Source organism: Malania oleifera, chromosome 10 (assembly GCF_029873635.1).
Source record: "Malania oleifera isolate guangnan ecotype guangnan chromosome 10, ASM2987363v1, whole genome shotgun sequence".
NCBI lineage: Eukaryota > Viridiplantae > Streptophyta > Magnoliopsida > Santalales > Ximeniaceae > Malania > Malania oleifera.
The window spans coordinates 77,592,817-77,613,453 of record NC_080426.1 but is presented as its reverse complement, the minus strand read 5'-3'; the positions used below and the strand labels follow the sequence as shown (position 1 = coordinate 77,613,453).

Below are 20,637 nucleotides of genomic sequence, written 5' to 3'. Positions count from 1 at the left end.
GCAGGTAACAAAACAAACTCGTCACGACGACTCAAATTTGGAGACCCGCTAGTTCAACTTATAAACCTACACCCACCAGATGAAATTCCTCCTAAGCCTCCTCTAGACATATTGTGATGTTTTTCTTTCCTTTATTTTCATTTTGTTTTATTTTGTCTTATTTTTAGTTTATTGGCAGGTATATTTTCTTTTAGTTTAGTTTTTATTTTCCCTTACTTCTCTACCCAGGTATGCCTCTACTTCCTTCAGTATTATTCTTTTGCTTCTCTTTTCAATCATTGAGGACAATGCTACATTTTAGTTAGGGGAAGAGCATTTGCATGTGATATTGTGTGTTGTCATCTAATGAGTTTCAATGTGATATTTGCATGTGATGTTTGCATGTCAATTTGGTCCACCTTTTGGAAATACTAGTATTGAGCTCAGAGCATGCTGAATTCTTTATTTGTGAACGTTACATGCCAATTTTTTTTTTTCTTTTTGAGGATATGAAACATGTAAGATTTAGTGCAAATCAAAGTTTAAAACAAAAGAGAACTTCATCCATTTCACTTAGTTTCAACCAAGGGAAGGATGTTGAAAGTTTTGCTAAACACACACTACACAGGTCAGAAGACATAAAAAGATTACCTTAGATCGTTTTTGGTTGATGTATACGCCAGTTGTCTAGGACTCTAATGAACCATATTGATTACGTGTCAAAGTTGCATAATTGGCCATTTAAATTCATGTATTAAAGATTATAATTTTAATTAAATGCCCAATTATGCTCAATACTTTAACATTGTGCTCAATTTATATTATTTGCTTTTTTTATTCAATAATTTACAAATTTTTTGTACTTTATTATCGCAGGAAAAATTTTGCATATTAAATCCGAAATTAAATGTACGTGGCCTGTGTGAATGAACACGTGTCTGCATCAAACTGAGCTTTCACAAGGCTGGAGTGGTGTGGGGCAGTGCATGGGCTTGGACGTGCATGTTTTGGAGATCATAAGCCATGTGGCTCCTTGGGCTTGTCATGTTCATAAGTGGGCTGTGCTTGGAGAAGAGTGCATGCGTGAAGAAGGCCGGTTGTGAGCTAGGAAGCCCAATCATGATGTGACCATGTGAAATTCATGTGGGCTTGCCATGCATTGGTTTAGAGTTGTCTGAGTGAGACCCGAGAGCCATGCCTGGGGGAATTAATTAAAGGATTTTAAAAAGCAGGAGTCTTTAGTAGGGTTGGGGAGTAGTTTTTGTTTTAGTCTTTTCTTTTTCTTCCTTTGGAAGCTGTAGTAACCTGGGGAATTATGGTATTTAAATAATGGAAGAAGGAGAAAAGGAAATTGTAATTTTAATACTTAAATATGGCCTTATCGACGAACATAGGGAGTTTGTCAACGAGTAGACATGAGGGGCTCGTCGACGGGGACGTGTCTCGTCGACGAGAAGATATCGAGAGGATAATTGCCCATCTCTAAATTTTGTCGACGAACGACCTTCGTGATCTCGTCAACGAGGTGACGTGACTCATCAACGAAGGCCAGTGTATAAATATACCCAAACTTCATTTTTGGCTGAAATTTCATGCACAGACTTTCCTTTCTCTCTCCTCTTCAGTTCCCTACCCTTCTCTTTTAATTTCCAGGTTTGTTCTTTGCCGAATTGACGATTCGAAGCCACCACAACACTCTTAGGAAAGTTCTCTTCAAATTTGCTGGAGTGGATCGTTGGTGGGGCTAGTTTGAATTCCATTCCAGATTCGGGGTAAGACTTTCTATTCAGTATTTAACTTTCTTGCAGTTGTAGAAAATGTAGTACTCTGAGAAATACTAAATTTCTGTTCTGGGAGATGTTGATTTTAGGGTGTTGAACGGGGAACCCTGCAGGTGCAGTACTAATATACTTTAGGGGCTCTTTAGGAATCAGGTAAGGGGATAAACTAAGCTAGTTGTTTTTATGAAAATATACATATAATCTTACAATATTTAATTTTGGGGAAAATAAATATATTTATTAGCATTATGTTTGGGAAATATTGCTATAAAGATATGTTTTAAATATGTTTAATAACCATTTTGTGTGGTATGAGTAGAATTTATTATGGATTACTGCTTTCTGGGAAAATGATAAATGATACAAAGCCTATTATGATATATCGGCGTACGGGCTGAGAGTTGTTATTATGATATACCAACGTACGAGCTAGGAGTTTTGATATGATATACCGGTGTACAGGCTGAGGGTTTATGTGAAATGCCGGTGTACGGGCTGAGCTTTAAATATGATATGACGGCATATAGGCCAAGAATTTAATCTGATATGTAATACGATGTATGGGCCGTGAACTGTAAAATATGAAATGTCAGCGTACGCGCCCATGATTTTCACATTATATATGCAAAATGATATGATGATATTAACTTGATAATTATTATTATGAAATAGCCATGTATCACTGTTTGAAATATGTTATATGTTATTTGAACCTGGTTGGCTTGATTTAGGCTTACACGGGCACGGTATTGTAGCTATGTAATCATGATCATTGTGATATTGTGTTTTCGTTGTCGTGTGGGGCAGCGTGAGGATGGATAGTCGATGTGGTTTATTAAAGTGTTGGTGCCCCTAGTGTACACATACTTACAGACTTTACTTTTGACCCTGCAATGGTCGGCCAGCCATTGTTAGGTCCCACCTTCGGGCCACACAACCCAGTCATGTGGGGGTAAGACATGACACCAGCCAACTAACCTTCCAGGGTTGTTTTTGTATTATTATTATATGAGATGAATTATGTTTATGGAAATCCAGTACGTTCTATCATGATATGATTATATATGTTTCCCAGATATGATAAACAGTTTCACTAAATATGTTTATGCATGGTTTTATATATAACACGAAAATACTCATGTTGCCACACACTGGTATTAGTTTATTTCCCTTACTGAAAGATGTCTCACCCCAAAATTATACAACATTTCAGGAGCCCCAGGTAGAAGAGCGGATAAAGCTCTGCAGCATTAGAGTTCAACTGCTTTACCCTATCTGAAGGGTAAGCCTATTGCTAGGGTTTGATGGATTTGTGGGCGGCGACTCTATGCAACTTTTGGACATTTGTGGGTTATGTGTATTTTTATGATATATGTAGTAAACTCTAGTATTGTACTGATTTGGTGTCATGGTATGTATATGATATCATGTTTCCTGCAGCTTAGGCTTCTGTGTTGTATTTCTGATGCATCCCTGGTACCCACGGGTCCCAGTTGATTATGATTTACTGGGTTATTATATCAGTTTTATTATCATAGGAAAAAAATGGTAAAGTAAGCAGGTCGTTACAGTTTAATATAAAAGCCTAGGTTGCTAGGTTATGTAGACTTTAGAGTGCAGCAGAAATAATACCAGAGTATAGGAAAATGATTTAAGGTTTTGTTTTACAGTCTAGAGGCAGGACTTCTATGGTAGTTTCTGTGTTTTTCTTGGGGTGACGATTTCAAGAAAATCATAGTAAACTATTATCGGGTTGTGTTCCTAGAATGTAGGACTGGAGTTAGGAATGAATTGAGAAAGTTAGGATAAGGAACTATGTTAGGCGTGTAAATTATATTATAGGGTTCCTAAGTTACATTTATTGTTTTTCTAGATGGATCCAAGAGGAGGTAGTGCCCATGCGAGTGGCAGTGATTGAGCAGGGCCCTCAAGTGTAGGCGGGACTGATTCTGACGCTGTACTATGCAGCGTGGCTCAACAGGTTATGGCTGAGATTGCTAGGAGCTCCAGAGAGTAGGGAGGTTTGTCTGCATGCCATGGGTGCACTATAGAGAAGTTTACCAAGATGAATCCTCTGGTGTTTTCAAGAGGAGTTGATTCTACAGCCGTTGAGAATTAGATGCAGGAGATCGAGAAAGAGGGTCCTCTTCACCACCTATAAACTGACAGGAGAGGCCGAGAGGTGGTGGACTGCTGTGAGACTTCTAGAGCAGCAAAGGACGATGCTGATAGCAATGACATGAGACCGATTTAAAGAATCATTCTTTGACAGGTATTTTCCAGTTACTATCAGGGAGGCTAAAGTGGAAGAGTTCTTGAGTATAAAGCAGGGACAGCTATCGGTCCAACAGTATACGGAGTAGTTTATAGAGCTTTCCTATTTCACTCTGTATATTGTTCCTGATGAGGTAAAGAAAGTGAGACAGTTTGAAAGAGGATTTAGGCGAGGTATATTTAAGCAGGTGGTGGTACTGAAGATACAAGACTTAGTTGAGTTAGTCGACAAAGCGGCCTTGGCTGAGGTTAGCGAGCATTGGATGCAGAGGATTAGGGGCAAAAGAAGATATCTGCATCTTCAGGCTATCAGTAGGATCCTAGGCAAGGTCAATGGAGGAGAGGAAATTATGGTAGAAGATAGAGGCAGGATGCTAGAGGTCGTGAGGTACAAGTGGTACAGAATTCTCCTGCCTGTCAGATTTGTGGGAGGAGGCACTGGGGAGAGTATCAATTGGGACAAGCTGTCTACTATCGTTGCGTTAGACAGGGACATATGGCACGAGATTGCCCTTTACCACCAAATATCGCTCCTGCTCCCATACCATACCGGGGAGGCTATTAAGCGCCACGTGGAGCCCAGTAGAGAAATATGGCTCCAGCCAGAGTTTTTGCTTTGACGTTGGGTGATGCTGAGACAACCGGTGACGTGGCGATAGGTATGGTTAGCATGCTTTCCTTTAAAGTTATTGTATTATTTTATTTAGGAGCCACACACTCGTTTGTGTCTCTGGAATGCACTAGACTATATGGGGCAGAAACACAGTTGTTAGATACTGAACTGTTGGTATCTACACCAACCGGGTCAAAAGTGAGTTGTAGTAGGGTGCTTCGGGGTTGTTTAGTTGATATTCAAGGAGAACTTTTATTTGCTGATTTGATAGTGATGGACATGCATGAGTTTGATGTAATTTTTGGTATGGATTGGCTGGTTAGCAGCTAATTTTTCCAGTATAGATTGCTATTCATGAGAAGTGATATTCAGACCTCCAGGAAGATCAAAATTCAGGTTTGTAGGGTCGCGAGTACAATCCCCGCCTCAGTTAGTTTCAGCTATTTAGGCGAGGAGACTACTACTGAGTGATTGTCAGGGATTCGTGACCTTTGTGAAGGAAATGTTAGGGAATGAATTGAAACTCGCTAGTGCACCAGTAACAAAGGAGTTTACAGATATTTTTCCAGATGAATTACCAGGTTTGCCACCTGATCGTGAGGTAAATTTTCCTATTCATATGCTTTCAGGTACAATGCCAATTTCTAAAGTACCTTACCAAATAGCGCCGATAGAGTTGGCAAAATTGAAGAATCAGTTGCAAGATTTGCTTGATAAGGGTTTTATATGACCTAGTGTATCTCTATGGGGAGCTCCAGTTCTATTTGTGAAGAAGAAAGATAGGACTATGAGGATATGTATAGATTATAAGGAGATTAACAAAGTGACAATCAAGAACAAGTATCTTCTATCCCGTATGGATGATTTGTTTGACCAGCTCTAGGGTACATGGGTGTATTCTAAGATTGACCTTAGATTAGGCTATCATCAGGTGAAAGTGAAAGCAGAGGATGTATCGAAAACAGCCTTCAGGACCAGATATGGGCATTATGAATTTCTCGTTATGCCGTTTGATCTTATGACTGTTCCTACGGTATTTATGGATTTGATGAATAAAGTTTTTCACCAATATTTAGACCAGTTTGTTGTTATTTTTATTGATGATGTACTGGTCTATTCAAGGAGCTATAAGGAGCATGAGACGCATTTGAGGCAGGTTCTACAGACGCTTCGAGAAAAGAAGTTGTATGCTAAGTTTAGTAAATGTGAATTCTGGTTTGAGAAGGTTGTGTATTTTGGGCATGTCATTTTAGAAGATGGTATTTTTGTGGATCCTAGTAAAATTGAGGCGGTAGTGAATTGTGCTAGACCGAGGAATGTCCAGGAGATCAGGAGTTTCTTGAGACTAGCTGGGTATTACCGTCGTTTTGTTGAGGGATTCTCAGCGCAATCAGGATCTCTAACACAACTAACTAGGAATAATGTCAGGTTTGAGTGGGACAATAGTTGTGAGCAAAGTTTTCAGGAATTGAAGCAAAGACTTGTCACAGCACTAGTATTGGTCATCCTGTCAGGGGGCGAGGGTTATGTTATCTACAGTTATGTGTCCTTGAAGGGACTTAGCTGTGCACTGATGTAGCATTACAGGGTGGGAGCGTATGCTTACAAGCAATTGAAAGAGTATGAAAAGAACTACCCTACCCATGATCTTGAATTGGCTGCAGTAGTACACGCATTGAAGAGTTGGAGACATTACCTGTACGACGGGCAATGTGAAATTTTCTCTGATCACAAGAGTTTAAAGTACTTTTTCACTCAGAAGGAACTGAATATAAGGCAGATACGGTGGTTGGAGCTTATTAAAGATTTTGAATGTACTATCAATTACCACCCAGGGAAAGCGAACATGGTGACTGATGCTTTGAGCAGAAAGTCTGTGGAATCAGTGTTGGTAGTTATGGAAATCCAACATCCGATCATGATGGATCTAGAGAGACTTGACATAGAGTTGGTTGAGAGTGGTCCTTAAGTATGTATTTCCAGTCTGGTGGTGCAGCCTACTCTACAGGAAAGGATTAAAGTTGCTCAGAAAGACTATCCAGTCAGAGTGCAGAATAGTCAGGGGGAGGAATTTTGTATTGCAGATGACGGAGCATTGCGATTGCATTCCAGATTATGTGTTCCTACCAATACTAACATCAAGAAGACCATCTTGGAGGAGGCTCATAGATTTTTGTACACAATTTGTTCGGTAGTACGAAAATGTAAAAGGATCTGCGAGAGTCATACTAGTGGAGTGGCATGAAGAAAGAAATCGCCGAGTATGTAGCCTAGTGTTTGACGTGCCAGCAGATAAAAGCTGAGCACCAGAGACCGGCAGGCCAGTTGTAGCCACTTTTTATCTTAGAGTGGAAATGGGATTACATATTTATGAACTTTATTTTAGGGTTGTCGTCGACATTACATGGCCAGAATGCAATTTGGGTGATTGTGGATCATTTGACCAAGACCGCCCATTTCCTTCCCATCAAGATTAGCTACTCCATGGACAGTCTGGCAGGGATATATATTCAAGAGATAGTTCATTCTCACGGCATGCCAGTGTTTATAGTGTCATACAGAGACCCACGTTTTATGTCACGATTTTGGAGGAGCTTGCAGGAGGCTCTAGGGTCTCAGTTATCTTTTAACACGACTTTCCATCCTCAGTCAGAAGGGCAAACTGAGAGGACGATTCAGATATTATAAGATATGCTTCGTGCGTGCGTGCTAGACTTTGGGGGTAGTTGGACTTAGTTTATGCCGCTGGTGGAATTTGCATACAATAACAGTTATCAAGCCAGCATTGGCATGGCACCATTTTAGGCGCTTTACGGTAGGAGATGTCGTTCTCCTTATTTTGGGATGAAATGGGTGAACGGCGAGTTGTGGGACCAGAGCTTGTTCAGCAAGCACGTGATAAGGTTTGGCTTATCAGAGATAGAATTAGTGCGGCTTAGAGCCAATAGAAGAGTTACGCTGTTACCCGCCGCAAACAATTGGAGTTTGATGTTGGTACCATGTATTTTTGAAACTAGCTCTATTAAAAGGGGTTATGCTATTTGGGAAGAAAGGTAAACTCAGCCCTAGGTTCATCAGTCTGTTCGAGATTCTAGAGAAAGTGGGGTCGGTTGCCTACAGGTTAGCTTTACTACCTATGTTATCCAGGATGCATGATATATTCCACGTTTTCATGTTAAGGAAATACGTCTCAGACCCTTCTCATGTAATTAGTTATGGAGAGTTAGAGTTCAGTGATTCACTAGTTTATGAGGAGGTAACAGTACGGATTCTGGATATGAAAGAACAAGAATTACGTAATAAGAAGATTCCTTTGGTGAAAGTTTTGTGGAGAAATAATGCAATAAAAGAAGTTTCTTGGGAGCTCGATGAACAAATAAGGCAGAGATATCCACAATTATTCAAGAAAGTGTAACAGTAGGTAATGTTTCTTTGGAAAATTCATGTAATAGTTTAGTTAGTGAGTAATCTTTTAGTTTTGGGAGAATTTTATTTTATATATGTAATCTCCTAGGACTTGGGATGTAACCACGGTATTCCTCTGCCATAAGTGAGGGTAAGTAATAAAATAAGTAGACCGTTTTGTCTTTAAAGGATGATGAATCATAAGAATAGCAAATTTCGATGACGAAATTTTTATAAGGAGGGGAGAATGTAGTGACCTGGGGAATTATGGTATTTAAATAATGGAAGAAATAGAAAAGGAAATTGTAATTTTAATACTTAAATGTGGCCTCCTTGATGAACACAGGGAGTTTGTTGACGAGTACACATGAGGGGCTCGTCGACGGGGACATGTCTCGTCGACGAGAAGATACCGAGAGGATAATTGCTCATCTCTGAATTTCATCGACGAAAACAAAAGTTTGTTGACGAACGACCTTCGTGACCTCGTCGACAAGCTGACGTGGCTCGTTGATGAAGGCCAGTGTATAAATATGCCCAAACTTCATTTTTGGCTGAAATTTCATGCGCAGACTTTCCTTTCTCTCTCCTCTTTGGTTCCCTACACTTCTCTCTTAATTTCTAGGTTCATTCTTCACCGAATTGATGATCCAAAGCTATCACGACACTCTTGGTGAAGTTCTTTACAAATCTGCTAGAGTGGATTGTTGGTGGGGCTAGCTTGAATTCCATCCCAGATTTGGGGTAAGACTTTTTATTCAGTATTTGACTTTCTTGCAGTTGTAGAAAATGTAGTACTCTGAGAAATACTGAATTTCTGTTCTGGGAGATGTTGATTTCAAGATGTTGAACGGGAAACCCTGCAGGTGCAATCTGATATACTTTAGGGGCTCTTTAGGAATCAGGTAAGGGGATAAACTAAGTTAGTTGTTTTTATGAAAATATACGTATAATCTTATAGCATTTAATTTTAGGAAAAATAAATATATTTATTAGCATTATGTTTGGGAAATATTGCTGTAAATGATGATATGTTTTAAATATGTGTAATACCCATTTTGTGTGGCATGAGTAGAATTTATTATGGATTACTGTTTTTTGGGAAAATGATAAATGATACAAAGCCTATTATGATATATCGACGTACGGGCCGAGAGTTGTTATTATGATATACCGGTGTGGCCAAGGGTTTATGTGATATGCCAACGTACGGGCCGAGCTTTAAATATGATATGATGGCGTACGAGCTGAGAATTTAATCTTATATGTAATACGGCGTACGGGCCGTGAATAGTAAAATAAGAAATGTCGGCGTACGGGCCCATGATTTTCACGTTATATATGCAAAATGATATGATGATATTAACTTGACAATTATTATTATGAAATAGCCATGTATCACTATTTGAAATATGTTATATGTTATCAGAACCTGGTTGGCTTGGTTTAGGCTTACATGTGTACGGTACCGTAGCTATGTGATCACGATCATTGTGATATTGTGTTATCAATGTCGTACGGGGCAGCGTGAGGATGGATAGTCGATATGGTTTATTGAAGTGTTGGCACCCCTGGTGTACGGACCAGATCTAGCAGACTCATTGTACTTATAGACTTTACTTTTGACTTAGCAGTGGTCGGCCAGCCATTGTCAGGTCCCGCCTTTGGACCACACAACTTAGTCATGTGGGGGTAAGACATGACACCATCCAGTTAACCTTCTAGGGTTGTTTTTGTATTATTATTATATGAGATGAATTATGTTTATAGAAATCTAGTATGTTCTATCATGATATGAGTATATATGTTTCCCAGATATGATACAGACAATTTCACTAAATATGTTTACGTATGGTTTTATGTATAACACGGAAATACTCATGTTGCCACACACTGGTATTAGTTTATTTTTCTTACTGAAAGGTGTCTCACCTCAAAATTATACAACATTTTAGGAGCCCCAAGTAGGAGAGTGTATAAAGCTTCGCAGCATTAGAGTTTAGCTGCTTTACCTTGTCTGAAGGGTAAGCCTATTACTAGGGTCTGATGGATTTGTGGGCGGCGACTCTGTGCCACTTTTGGACATTTTTGGGTTATGTGTATTTTTATGATATATGTAGTAAACTCTGGTATTGTACTGATTTGGTGTCGTGGTATGTATATGATGTCATGTTTCCTGCTGCTTAGGCTTCCGTGTTGTATTTCTGATGCATCCCTGGTACCCACGGGTCCATGTTGATTATGATTTTCTGGGTTATTATATTTGTTTTATTATCATGGGAAAAAAATGGTAAAGTAAGCAGGTCGTTACAGAAGCGGTGTGCAGCAGGAGGGAGAAGAAGCTTCTCCAATTTCTCCTCATGGCTTGCTCTCTCTCTCTCTCTCTCTCTCTTATTACTTTGCTTTATCTTTATTTTTTTTCCCTTTTGAAGTATTGTTAAAGTTTAATTTTTTTTTAGCAGGAGTAAGTTTTAATTTGTTTTTTTTTTTCTGCTTTAATTAATTATTGTTGCTTTGAGTTTGTTTGGGACTGTTTAATTTAGCTTGTCTTCATCTTATTTAAATACCTTGTTTTAGAATTCAAACAACTTCTTTGTACATTATATTAATAAAGTTCGCATTTATAAGCAGTATTTTTGCGAGAGTTTAATTTTGCTTTATCTCAACATTAAATTTGGTATTTTTATTTAGTTGAATTTTTTTATTTTGCGTAGTTGGTTTTTATTCAATTGAATGATTGCAGGGGTCTATGTACTTCGTTAGTTTGGTATTGAGTCTGACATCTATTTAGTTATTTTTATACATGTTAATATTTTAGTTAGGGTTTATGTTGTTTTAAGTTTCATTGCAAAAATCTCAAAAATCCAAGAAACCAAATTTGAACTGTGTTCAGAAAAAAATTTTCTTTTCTTATTTTCTTTTGGATTTACACAAAGTTTTGAATTAATCTGCATTCCTTGAGAAGTTGATCTGACCTTTGGATTAAATATTACATGACAGAATTCCTATACTTGGGATAGCCTTTGCGCTACTCATTTTTAAAGTGAGTCAAGTTTTTGACGTCGTTGCTAGGGAATGCCAGATTTAGTTTCAAACTAGTGTTTTTCCCTTTTATTTTTGTTTTTCTCATGAAAAAAAGAAAAAAAAAAAGAGTTTTGGAAGAAAAAAAATGGCTACATCTGCACCACACACACTTATGGATTTTCTACAGTCCACGCGAATCACTGCACCGTCTTACATTACTTTACCTAATGATGCACTTAATTTCCTGATTAAGCATGGGAGGAGGTCAGTGATACCTTAGTTCCACGAAATGGAATCTGAGTGTCCTTATCAGCACTTGGAGGATTTTGAGTTGACTTGCAATACTGTTATTACTAGAGTTGGAATTGATGAATTTATTAAACTTCGTTTATTTTCTGCCTCTTTGAAGGATAAAGCAGGGATGTGGTTTAATTCTTTGAGACCTCACTCTATCTCTAATCGGGCTGATATGGAACATGAATTTCTGCATAAGTTTTGTCCTTCACAGAGAATTCAATTTTTGCAGGAACATATCAGTCAGTTTATGCAGAAGGGTAACGAGACTTTTCAAGTTTGCTGGGAGAGGTTCAAAGATTTTATAAATATCTATCCACATCACGGGTTTGAATCTGTGAGGTTAGTCAACTATTTTTATACAGGTCTTACTCCTGATTGTAAATAATTTGTCTAGACTATGTGCAATAGAAAATTCTTCAGAAAGGAATCAAATCAGGTACTGTCATTCCTTGACTACTTAGCTGAAAGTGCCAAACACTAGAATACACAATATGATTGGGAACCAATGGTATAACAACCTCTCAGTGCAATCGGTGGTGGAGGTAAATATGAGGTTAAAGAGGAGATTGATCTCCAGGCTCTTATTGCTTCACTAGAAAGGAGAGTAGAAGAATTAGAAAAGGAGAGTAGTTTCGATCAGATACATCAGAAAATTGGGTTAACAAAGCTCCAAATCAGCCATTCTTGAACACCTACAATCCGGAACGGAGGAATCACCCGAATTTCCCATGGAGGATGATCAATCTGATCCATATTTTTCACAGTTTCATAATCTTCTTCAATCTTATGCACCACCTTCGTCGCAGCCAACTTATGATCCAGTTGCTCCTTCGCATCAGTATTAGCCACAACAGATCTATTAGAGCTATGCACTTCCAGGATTTCAATCTAATGAAGCTCATGTTCCACCGATGACGTCTTTTGAGAATAGAATGACACAGATGGCTAAGACACTTCAAGAATTTATGCAGATTAACACTCAGACCATGAATGAATTGCGGGGCACCATTAACGAGTTAAACACCGATTTGACTAAGATAAGCATGATATTGAATACCTTGGAATGAGGGGAATTTTTCAGCACAACCTCAGTCTAATCCTCAAGTATACCGGCAACAAAATCAACAAGTACATGATGTCTCAGGGGATTCTCTTGAGACAGAGAAGGTCGTTAGTACTTTGAGAAGTGAAGAAGAAATTTCTCGACTTGAGATACCCATCGACAGACAAAGAGTTCTCCTAACATCTGAAGTTACTACTAAGACAAATGAAGTTAAAGAAAATTCGGAGGAAGCAAGCCCGGAATTGAAGGAGTTGTGATCCCGGCTAGATAGTCAAGTGCAGTCTGCAATCGTGGAGCCGTCATCTTAACCAGATACTCAAGTGCAAGTGACAACCATGGAACCGTCATTACCTACTGTAGTATATGTCAAGGATTGTAATGCCGAAGCAAATCTCTGCAACGGTAAGGTAATTGGTGCATCAGATGAAGAAGTTGAGTAGAATGGTGAGAGTTCAAATTTCAAGGAACCATGTAAAAATTTTAATGTTGATGCTTTTGAAAAACTAAAGGTAACTATTCTGTTAACTTTACCTCAAAAACCAGTTCTTAAAGAATTAAATTTCTTGGAAAGTATACTGGATAAAGATCCTTTCTTATTAAAACAAGAAAGTCAATCTGCACATGTATTGTCTAGTATTTGAAGAGCATTAATTCATTTAAGGCTAACTTTCGTGCAGGTAATAAGACTAATTCATTGTGGCAACTCAAATTTAGAGACCCGCCAATTTAATTTATAAAACTGCACCCACCAGATGAAATTCCTCCCGAGCCTCCGCCAAACAAACTGTGATGTTTTTCTTTTCATTTTGTTTTACCTTATTTTATTTTTAGTTAATTTTCAGGTACATTTTTCCTTAGTTTTAGTTTTTCTTTTCCCTTACTTCTCTACCCAGGTACACTCTACTTCCCTCGTGCACATCTTTTCTATTTCCCCTATACTTTCACATTAAGGACAATGTTCCACTTTAGTTGGGGAGGGGGGGGGGGTTGAGAATTTTCATGTGACACTGTGTGCTCCCATTTGATGAGTTTTTATTACTAAAAAAACAAAAATAAAAAAAAAATAAAATCAAAAAAATTGAATATGGATGATTAGGCCATGATTAACACTAAGTTATACCCTTTACATACTTGTATATAACCTAAGAGTTACACACTTAGGTTATTTATATGTAGTTTCTCTTTATATGGCTAATCTAGGAATTGTGACCTTATGTAGGTTGACTAGTAGTTCATTCGTGTTAATCTAGCTATATAAACTTATGTATTTACATGGTATCTCATGAGACTGAAAATATATGTTCACATGACTTGTAGCACATAAGGTTCCTTGTGAGCACTGAGAGAGCACCTGTGGTGATTATGACACCTGGTAAGGTATTGTTGAGCCATTTATTGTTCTTTTGAGTTTTTGACGTCAACTCAGAGTTCATGAAACTCAACTTTTCCTTTTCTTCTAGATATTATTTGTATACTAGTCTCTGTTTTTGACTTGCTAGCCTAGAGGTGACATCTAATGGGGGGATAAAAACCTTAGTCTTGTAGCCTACTTAAGATGTGAAGGCTAAGCCACCCTTAGAAATAAACTTATTTTATGGACTCCTGTTCAAGCTTAATTCACATGGGTGGTATGAAGATAATAAAAGTAGTGCAATGATTGTCCTAACTGACCATGAAAAGACAGAAATTGAAGAATGAGCAGAAGAAAGAAAAAGAGAAATTGAAATGCACCAGAGTGAGGTGAAAAATTAATACATGCCCCAAACAAATACAACAAAAGTCAAGTTAGGGACACGACACATGTTCTTCACATATTAAGACTCTTCAACCGCTTAATGCCTCAAATGTATTCATGTCTGATTTGTGAATAAGTTGATCTAGGGTGGTCTTGGTTGGATATGACAAATAGGTGAGAAGATGCTAGGGTGAAGGACCCGACACCTCACAAATAGGCTGGATCTTTTTCAAACTAGTCCACTCCGTACATTTAGCATTTATTCCTTACAATATAATGAACTGCTAGATTATTTTGTTTTTAAACCATATCAAGTTTCTTCTTTTTAGGTTGAAAATTTTAACTAATCCAAATTATAGTTTATTATGCAAGTTTAACTAACTTTGGTTGAATTAACTTTCTTTTAAGAATATTTTGTCATACTATTAAAATGTAAAGATACTTTTTTTTACATAATATAATTTATCTTATTTCTACTTTTATTAATTTAAAATACGAAGAATATGAAATTCCAACCTTTAGATTAAACTTATATTAGAAAATTGTGTTGTTGATTTTCGCTCCAAGGACTAAATGCATGTTCCTAAACATTATTTTAGTTTATTTTATTTTTCAACCAAATAAATTTTTTATGACAAAAAAATAACCTAATTAATAGATACTTTTAATGTAAATTAATTTAATCGACTGAATTACGGGTGTATAGAGGCTCACCTCTTTTGAAAATATTCTAAGACAGAATATTATACAAAATGAATTACACAATTTACACTCGTGCATAACACAAAAAAATTATTTTCTTAAAAATATTTACTTTTACTTTCGAAAGATTATGCTTTTCTTTACAAATTGATTTTTCTCCGTTCAAACATTGGTAAGAAATTTGTTTCTTCTAGAAAATATCAGTTTTAATTTCAAAAAATTTTACTTGTTTTTTTATATAGGATAGACTTTACTTTGATGCATGGCACAGGTAGGATTAGTATCCGTCTGCAAGTAATGCTGCGCGAAAATCCCCAAAAACATTTTGAGCCTGAAGATTTAATCCCCAAAACATATTGGGCCTGAATATTATTAATATTTAAGATTGTAAGTGCTAGAAATCATTTTCTTTACAGCAACCGACACAAACAAAAGCTTAAACCCTAAATACAAGGTATAAACAAAATGCACGGGAAAATATGAGTGTCTGAACTTTACAAACTGCATAAAATTTACCATAATTACAGGAAATGAAGTCCTCGAAACAATAGCAAAATAAGTCAATCGGGCAAATAGGGCTCAAAAAGGGTGACGCAGGGATCAGGGTCATACTGCATGATATCAGCAGCTCGTTCAAACTCCTCCCTCAGCACTCTTATGCTACGCTTGTCCACCACTCGACCCAAATCATGGGATACCTCGAAGGGATCTTCTATGCATATCAGATGGCGATCATTCCCAATTCTCCTTGTCCAGTCTTTAGCTCGCTTGCTGTATAAAATTGAGTGTGCATGCCTTGGTTACTAAATAAATGAATGTCTTCACTCAATGTTTCCAAATAAATACAGTTTTGTGAGCATATATTTTTCAGATATAAAAGACTCGGATATAATTTCTAGAAGAAATAACTACAATTCAGTAAATCTCATGTTCAAAGGATAGTATTTCACAAAATCTTAATAGCCCACAATATTAACAAATGAAAAGTGAAAGCCTGTACGTGGCAATCAAACTACACATTAGAAAGGCATAAGGCAGGCTTGAATGGAGTCTCATCAAGGACGTGTGTTTAGGGCATGACAATTCTGAATTTTGTCTCTTGTTATTAGGTCCACAGGCAATTCGAGGTCTCCGCTCTGATCCATTGGGGGACCAGAAATTTCTCAGGAGAAGTAATTTTTTCTAAAACGGTTTTGCATTCGTGGACAAGTATATAGTGCTTGCGCCAAGGGCTGCTTTTGATGATTTTCTCCAAGGTCCTAGGAGGAGGCTGAGATGGGAATCGACTTCCAAAGAAGCCATTCCTGATGGGACCGAGCAGAAGGTTCAGTTCTGGAATTTTGAGGAGAATGAGAGAGCTTTCCAGACCAGTTCGTGAGCTTGTCTGGTGCTGGAAATAGCGAGAAATTGAATCAGGAGATCGCCATGGTCGCTCTGGTTGTCAGAGAGAGAGAGAGAGGAGATTGGGATGTAGGGAAGAGAAAGAATGGAGTTTAGATTGCATTTGGGCATTCTGTTGATGAAAATGGTGCTTACTGTTTCGCGTGTAATTTGCACAAAAATACCCTTTTCCTATCTTTGGACAGGTCTTGATCCTCTTGAATTTGGATTTCTAAATAGGCTCTCCAGAAGGTAAAATTGATGAGCAAAGCTATCAAAGTAGTATCATTGACAACCTTGAGAATTTGCACAAAAATACCCTTTTCCTATATTTGGACAGGTCTTGATCCTCTTGAATTTGGATTTCTAAATAGGCTCTCCAGAAGGTAAAATTGATGAGCAGAGCTATCAAGAGTTGTATCATTGACGACTTTGAGAAAAAGGCTAGGAGACTATTTGAGTAATATATAAAAAGAGAGATGAAGGAAAACAAAACCTAAGTAACAAGCAACAAGAAGAAAGATAAGACAAGGGAATTGAAGAGGATGAAAATTCGGTAAACTATGACAAGAAATAAGAGATTTTCAGATCCTGAGACTGGCCGCAGCAGGGGTAATTTGACGGACTTACGTCATTAAGGCTTATTCCTTGGAATTCAGGAGATATTGCCAAAGCTATCGTAGAGGATCAGTGCACCAAAGGGAAAACCTTCTTTCTATTTGAGACTGGACAGAGCTAAAAATGTGAGTTTGATTTGTTCTCAATTGTAAACCCAAATCATAATTGATGGGTGAGGTTCTGTCACTGGTGAAATTGAGTTCTTGGAAGGCATGTTGTTAGTGTTTGGAAGGCTGGGATAGGGATACCAGAGCATGCAAATTGGTAGCATAATGGATTGGCTGGCGATTGGCTCAAAAAGATCGGGACGTTGTTGGAGGGATTGGGCTGGGATGGAAAGGCAAGCTCCTTTCAGTTTTTGTTTCCAATGGGTCAGAAGATGGATAGTGAGGATTTGCACAAGAATTTTGTGTGATGGCAGAGGAATTAAGTGTAAGGGTAAAGGATTCTGGTAATGGCAAGGGACTCTAAAACAATACTCATTTCAAGGGACAAGATTGTGACAGCTGGAGCCAACAAGACTTGCCATCAGTATGGGGTGCGATGCAGATTATGGTGCCAGGTCGTGCATCGTCGGCTGTCAGTCTTCTGCATTTGAGGGGGCCAGCAATGGGGTCGGATGCAGCTAGGGTTTCTTTGGAGGATGGTCATGTGGAGAAGATGGAGTTGAATGGTCTGGGTTGTGCAAAGAATGGGGCCTGCCAGGCCGAAGGAAATGATGCAGGCTTGGAGTGGGTAGGGCCGGGTATTCTCAATATTTTACTGCATTTGAGCCAGCTCTTGGGTATTTTCATAGGTTAGATCCAGGAAAGATAAATTGACTGTGTTCAGTTAGCCCATTGTGCTGTTACCCATTTTTGTCCAGGCTCATTCCAGACCCCAGTTTTCAACTTTTAAAAGGTTTGTATATTTTTGTGAGGCTTTAGAATCCAAGTGGGACTAATTTTGAGCTTAATTTTTTCAATATTTTGGTTTAATTTCATTTTAATGGCAATCCGGTGAAAATACACCCTTTTAAGGGTATTTTGGAAATGCTTCGGTTTTTGGCTTAAAACCCAAACCCCTTGTTTATTAAAAGAAGCCAAGGAGCTAGGAGAGGACATGCGTTGAATTCAAGGGAGCACGAACACCCAATCAAGTGAAGGACGAGCAAGAGAGAAAAGCAAGAGACGGAAAAAGAGCGAGAGAAAAGAGAAGATTAAATTGCCTGATTTCTTAAAGAATCAATGTGCCAAAAACATGAAGTATGATTCACTAACTTTGATCTTCATTGAAACCAGGTGTGTAGTATGCTCAAAATTAGTTTAATGGTCGATTTGATACCTTCATACGTGCATAAATATAAGATTGCTTCAAAACTAGGGTTTTTGTTTTTGTTAACGGAAAAAGATTTATTTATTTTTTATAACAAAAGAAGATACAATTAATAGACAAAGAAGTTACAAGAGGGAGAATGAGAAATCTCCTGAGACAAACTGAGACACTCCAAGACTAAACAAAAAACATAGAAAATGCCCCAAGAAAAAAAAAAAAAGTCATCCAATCAACATATTCCTCCAATCTCTTTGCAGCTCTTGAAAGTCTTCCTCTTTAAAAAATCCATACCCGTCAACCACAAAAAGGCCAAAAACTTTATTTTTCCCCAAACTAACATCTGATTTAATTTTTTCCCAGAAAATATCTGAGTATTATGCTCCATTCATAAACCCCATAATACTAAGAAAAAGCCACATTTCCATAAAGTTGTGTTGGCCCTTTCTTTTACCAAAACCTACAAAGGATATTTCTAAAAAGTCTTCCACCAAGGGAGGGCAAACCCAGCTTTCTCGCATAATGCCAAAAAGCTTATTCCAAATACTCCAAGCAATTCACATTGCAAAAGAAGGTGAAAATTTGTCTCAGAGTTCCTTGTCACAGACCACACACATCGGGAGGGAGAGCCTTCATAGGTCTCCTAGTTTCCAAAAAGGCATTGGTATTTATCTTACTAAGTACAATCAACCAAGTGAAAGCCTTTAATTTAGGGAGAACCTTAGCCTTCCAAATAGTATAGTGAGAAAGAAGAGTTGGAACGAATCAAAAATTCAAAAGAGATTTGCAAAAAAACACACCTGCGTTGTCCAAAGATGAAGAACAAATGTCCCTCCTCGAGGAAAGATTACTCCCACTCAATAAAGAAAACAAAGATGACAATTCCACCATCTCCCTATCGTTCAGAGGTCTCCTAAAATGAAGATTCCAAGAAACCAAAGGACTACTCAATTCACCAAACAAAAAAAGAAACAATTTTATTTTATTCAGAATTTAGATGAAATAGATGAGGGAAAGAAGTAGAAAATGGTGCATTTTCCAGCCAAGGGACTTTCCAAAAAAAGATTGAACTTTATAGCTTAAATCTTTCATTTTCTCTGCTGTGAGGTCATGGCTGGGCAGAAGAATAAATATTTGGATGATTTAGAGAAAGAAAGGAGGAGGAAAGAGATGGCCGGATGCCATAGCTGGCTGAAGAGAGAGGAGAGAGTTTGAAAAAATCCAAATTTTAAGTGCATGGGCTGTCCAAAGGGTAGGAAATAGGTAAATATAGGTCTAGAAGTTCAAAACCAATAAAAAAAATAGGCCGAAAGAGCTCTAGAGAGCCAAGAACCACGCCGTCGCCATTATTGCCGGCAACAGTTAACCAAGCTAATTACAGGTCGTTTCTTGGGCACTTTAGATTGTTTTGTTGGTCGGAAAAGACTCTAGGGGTCAACAGGAATTGAATGTTAATGTTAGCCACAACATCAAATTTGGATGTCAGAGGAGGCCAAATCGAGCCTTTTCTATATTAGGCTTCCATGTCTTCCTTGGCGATTTGCTGGAGAAGGCGTTGGAATAGAAACTCCAGCGATAACACCCCACCAACTCGCGTCCCGCGCATATGCTGCATTGAACCAGATTGCTCAACCAGTTGATCGGACCACGCAGATCGGTTGACCGATTTATCCTGTATTATTTGTTTATTTATTTATTTTATTTTATTTATAAATTTGTTTTATGTTTAGAAAACCAATAAAAAATGTTTTTTAATGGCAAAAATTATGAAAAAAATAGGAGGCAGCCAAAAAATATTACTTTTTATTTTAAAACAATTTTCTTAATTTATTTTATTCATTATTTATTTTTCTTTTATTTAGTTGTTACCAATTCAAAAAATGTTTTCTTTTAGGCTTTTACTTAGCTTTTTGTTTGGTAATTATATTCCAACCTTTAGGGATTTTTAGGATAATTCGTATGTTTCTAAATATTTTTTATTAAGTTTTCTCGTATTGTCTTGTATTTTTAGCATTTATAAGTGTTAAAAATTATTAAAAACAGCATAAAATTCCTGAAAAATATCAAAAATTTGAAAAGGGATTTTTACTGTGTTTTTAAGGTATTCAAAGTGTTTAGAGTTTGTTTGCATCCTATTTTGAGTATGAGGGTCAAAGAAAGTGAACAGCACAAGCCTTGGTGGTGCCTGGTACCTTGTTTTATGTACATTTATCCATTTACAAATGTTGTAATGATTAAATGGCATTAAAATGCAGTTGAAAGACACACTTATAAGGCTTGTTTAGAGAGGTTCATGTTAGCTTGACTTGTATATTGCCCTCTAAGATATTTGATTTCATTTTTCCATGATGTGATTGAGACCGCTTGTGAAACCATGCTGAAATCTTTATTTGAATGGTTTGGATATTTGGAAATCTGAAACCCTAAATATTAATTAGTGAATCCAACGATGAAT

General features: G+C 37.6%; 1 protein-coding gene across 1 annotated transcript in view; it reads right to left on the bottom strand.

Annotated features, from left to right (window-relative positions):
• Window positions 1–15,211: 15,211 nt before the first annotated feature.
• The window catches only part of LOC131166049 (UTP:RNA uridylyltransferase 1), a 75,349-nt gene continuing 69,923 nt past the window's right edge, over window positions 15,212–20,637 (bottom strand). The window contains exon 6 of the mRNA XM_058124276.1: window positions 15,212–15,644. Coding sequence (XP_057980259.1) covers window positions 15,434–15,644 — 211 coding nt within the window. The 3' untranslated portion in view covers window positions 15,212–15,433. The remainder of the gene's footprint in view (window positions 15,645–20,637) is intronic.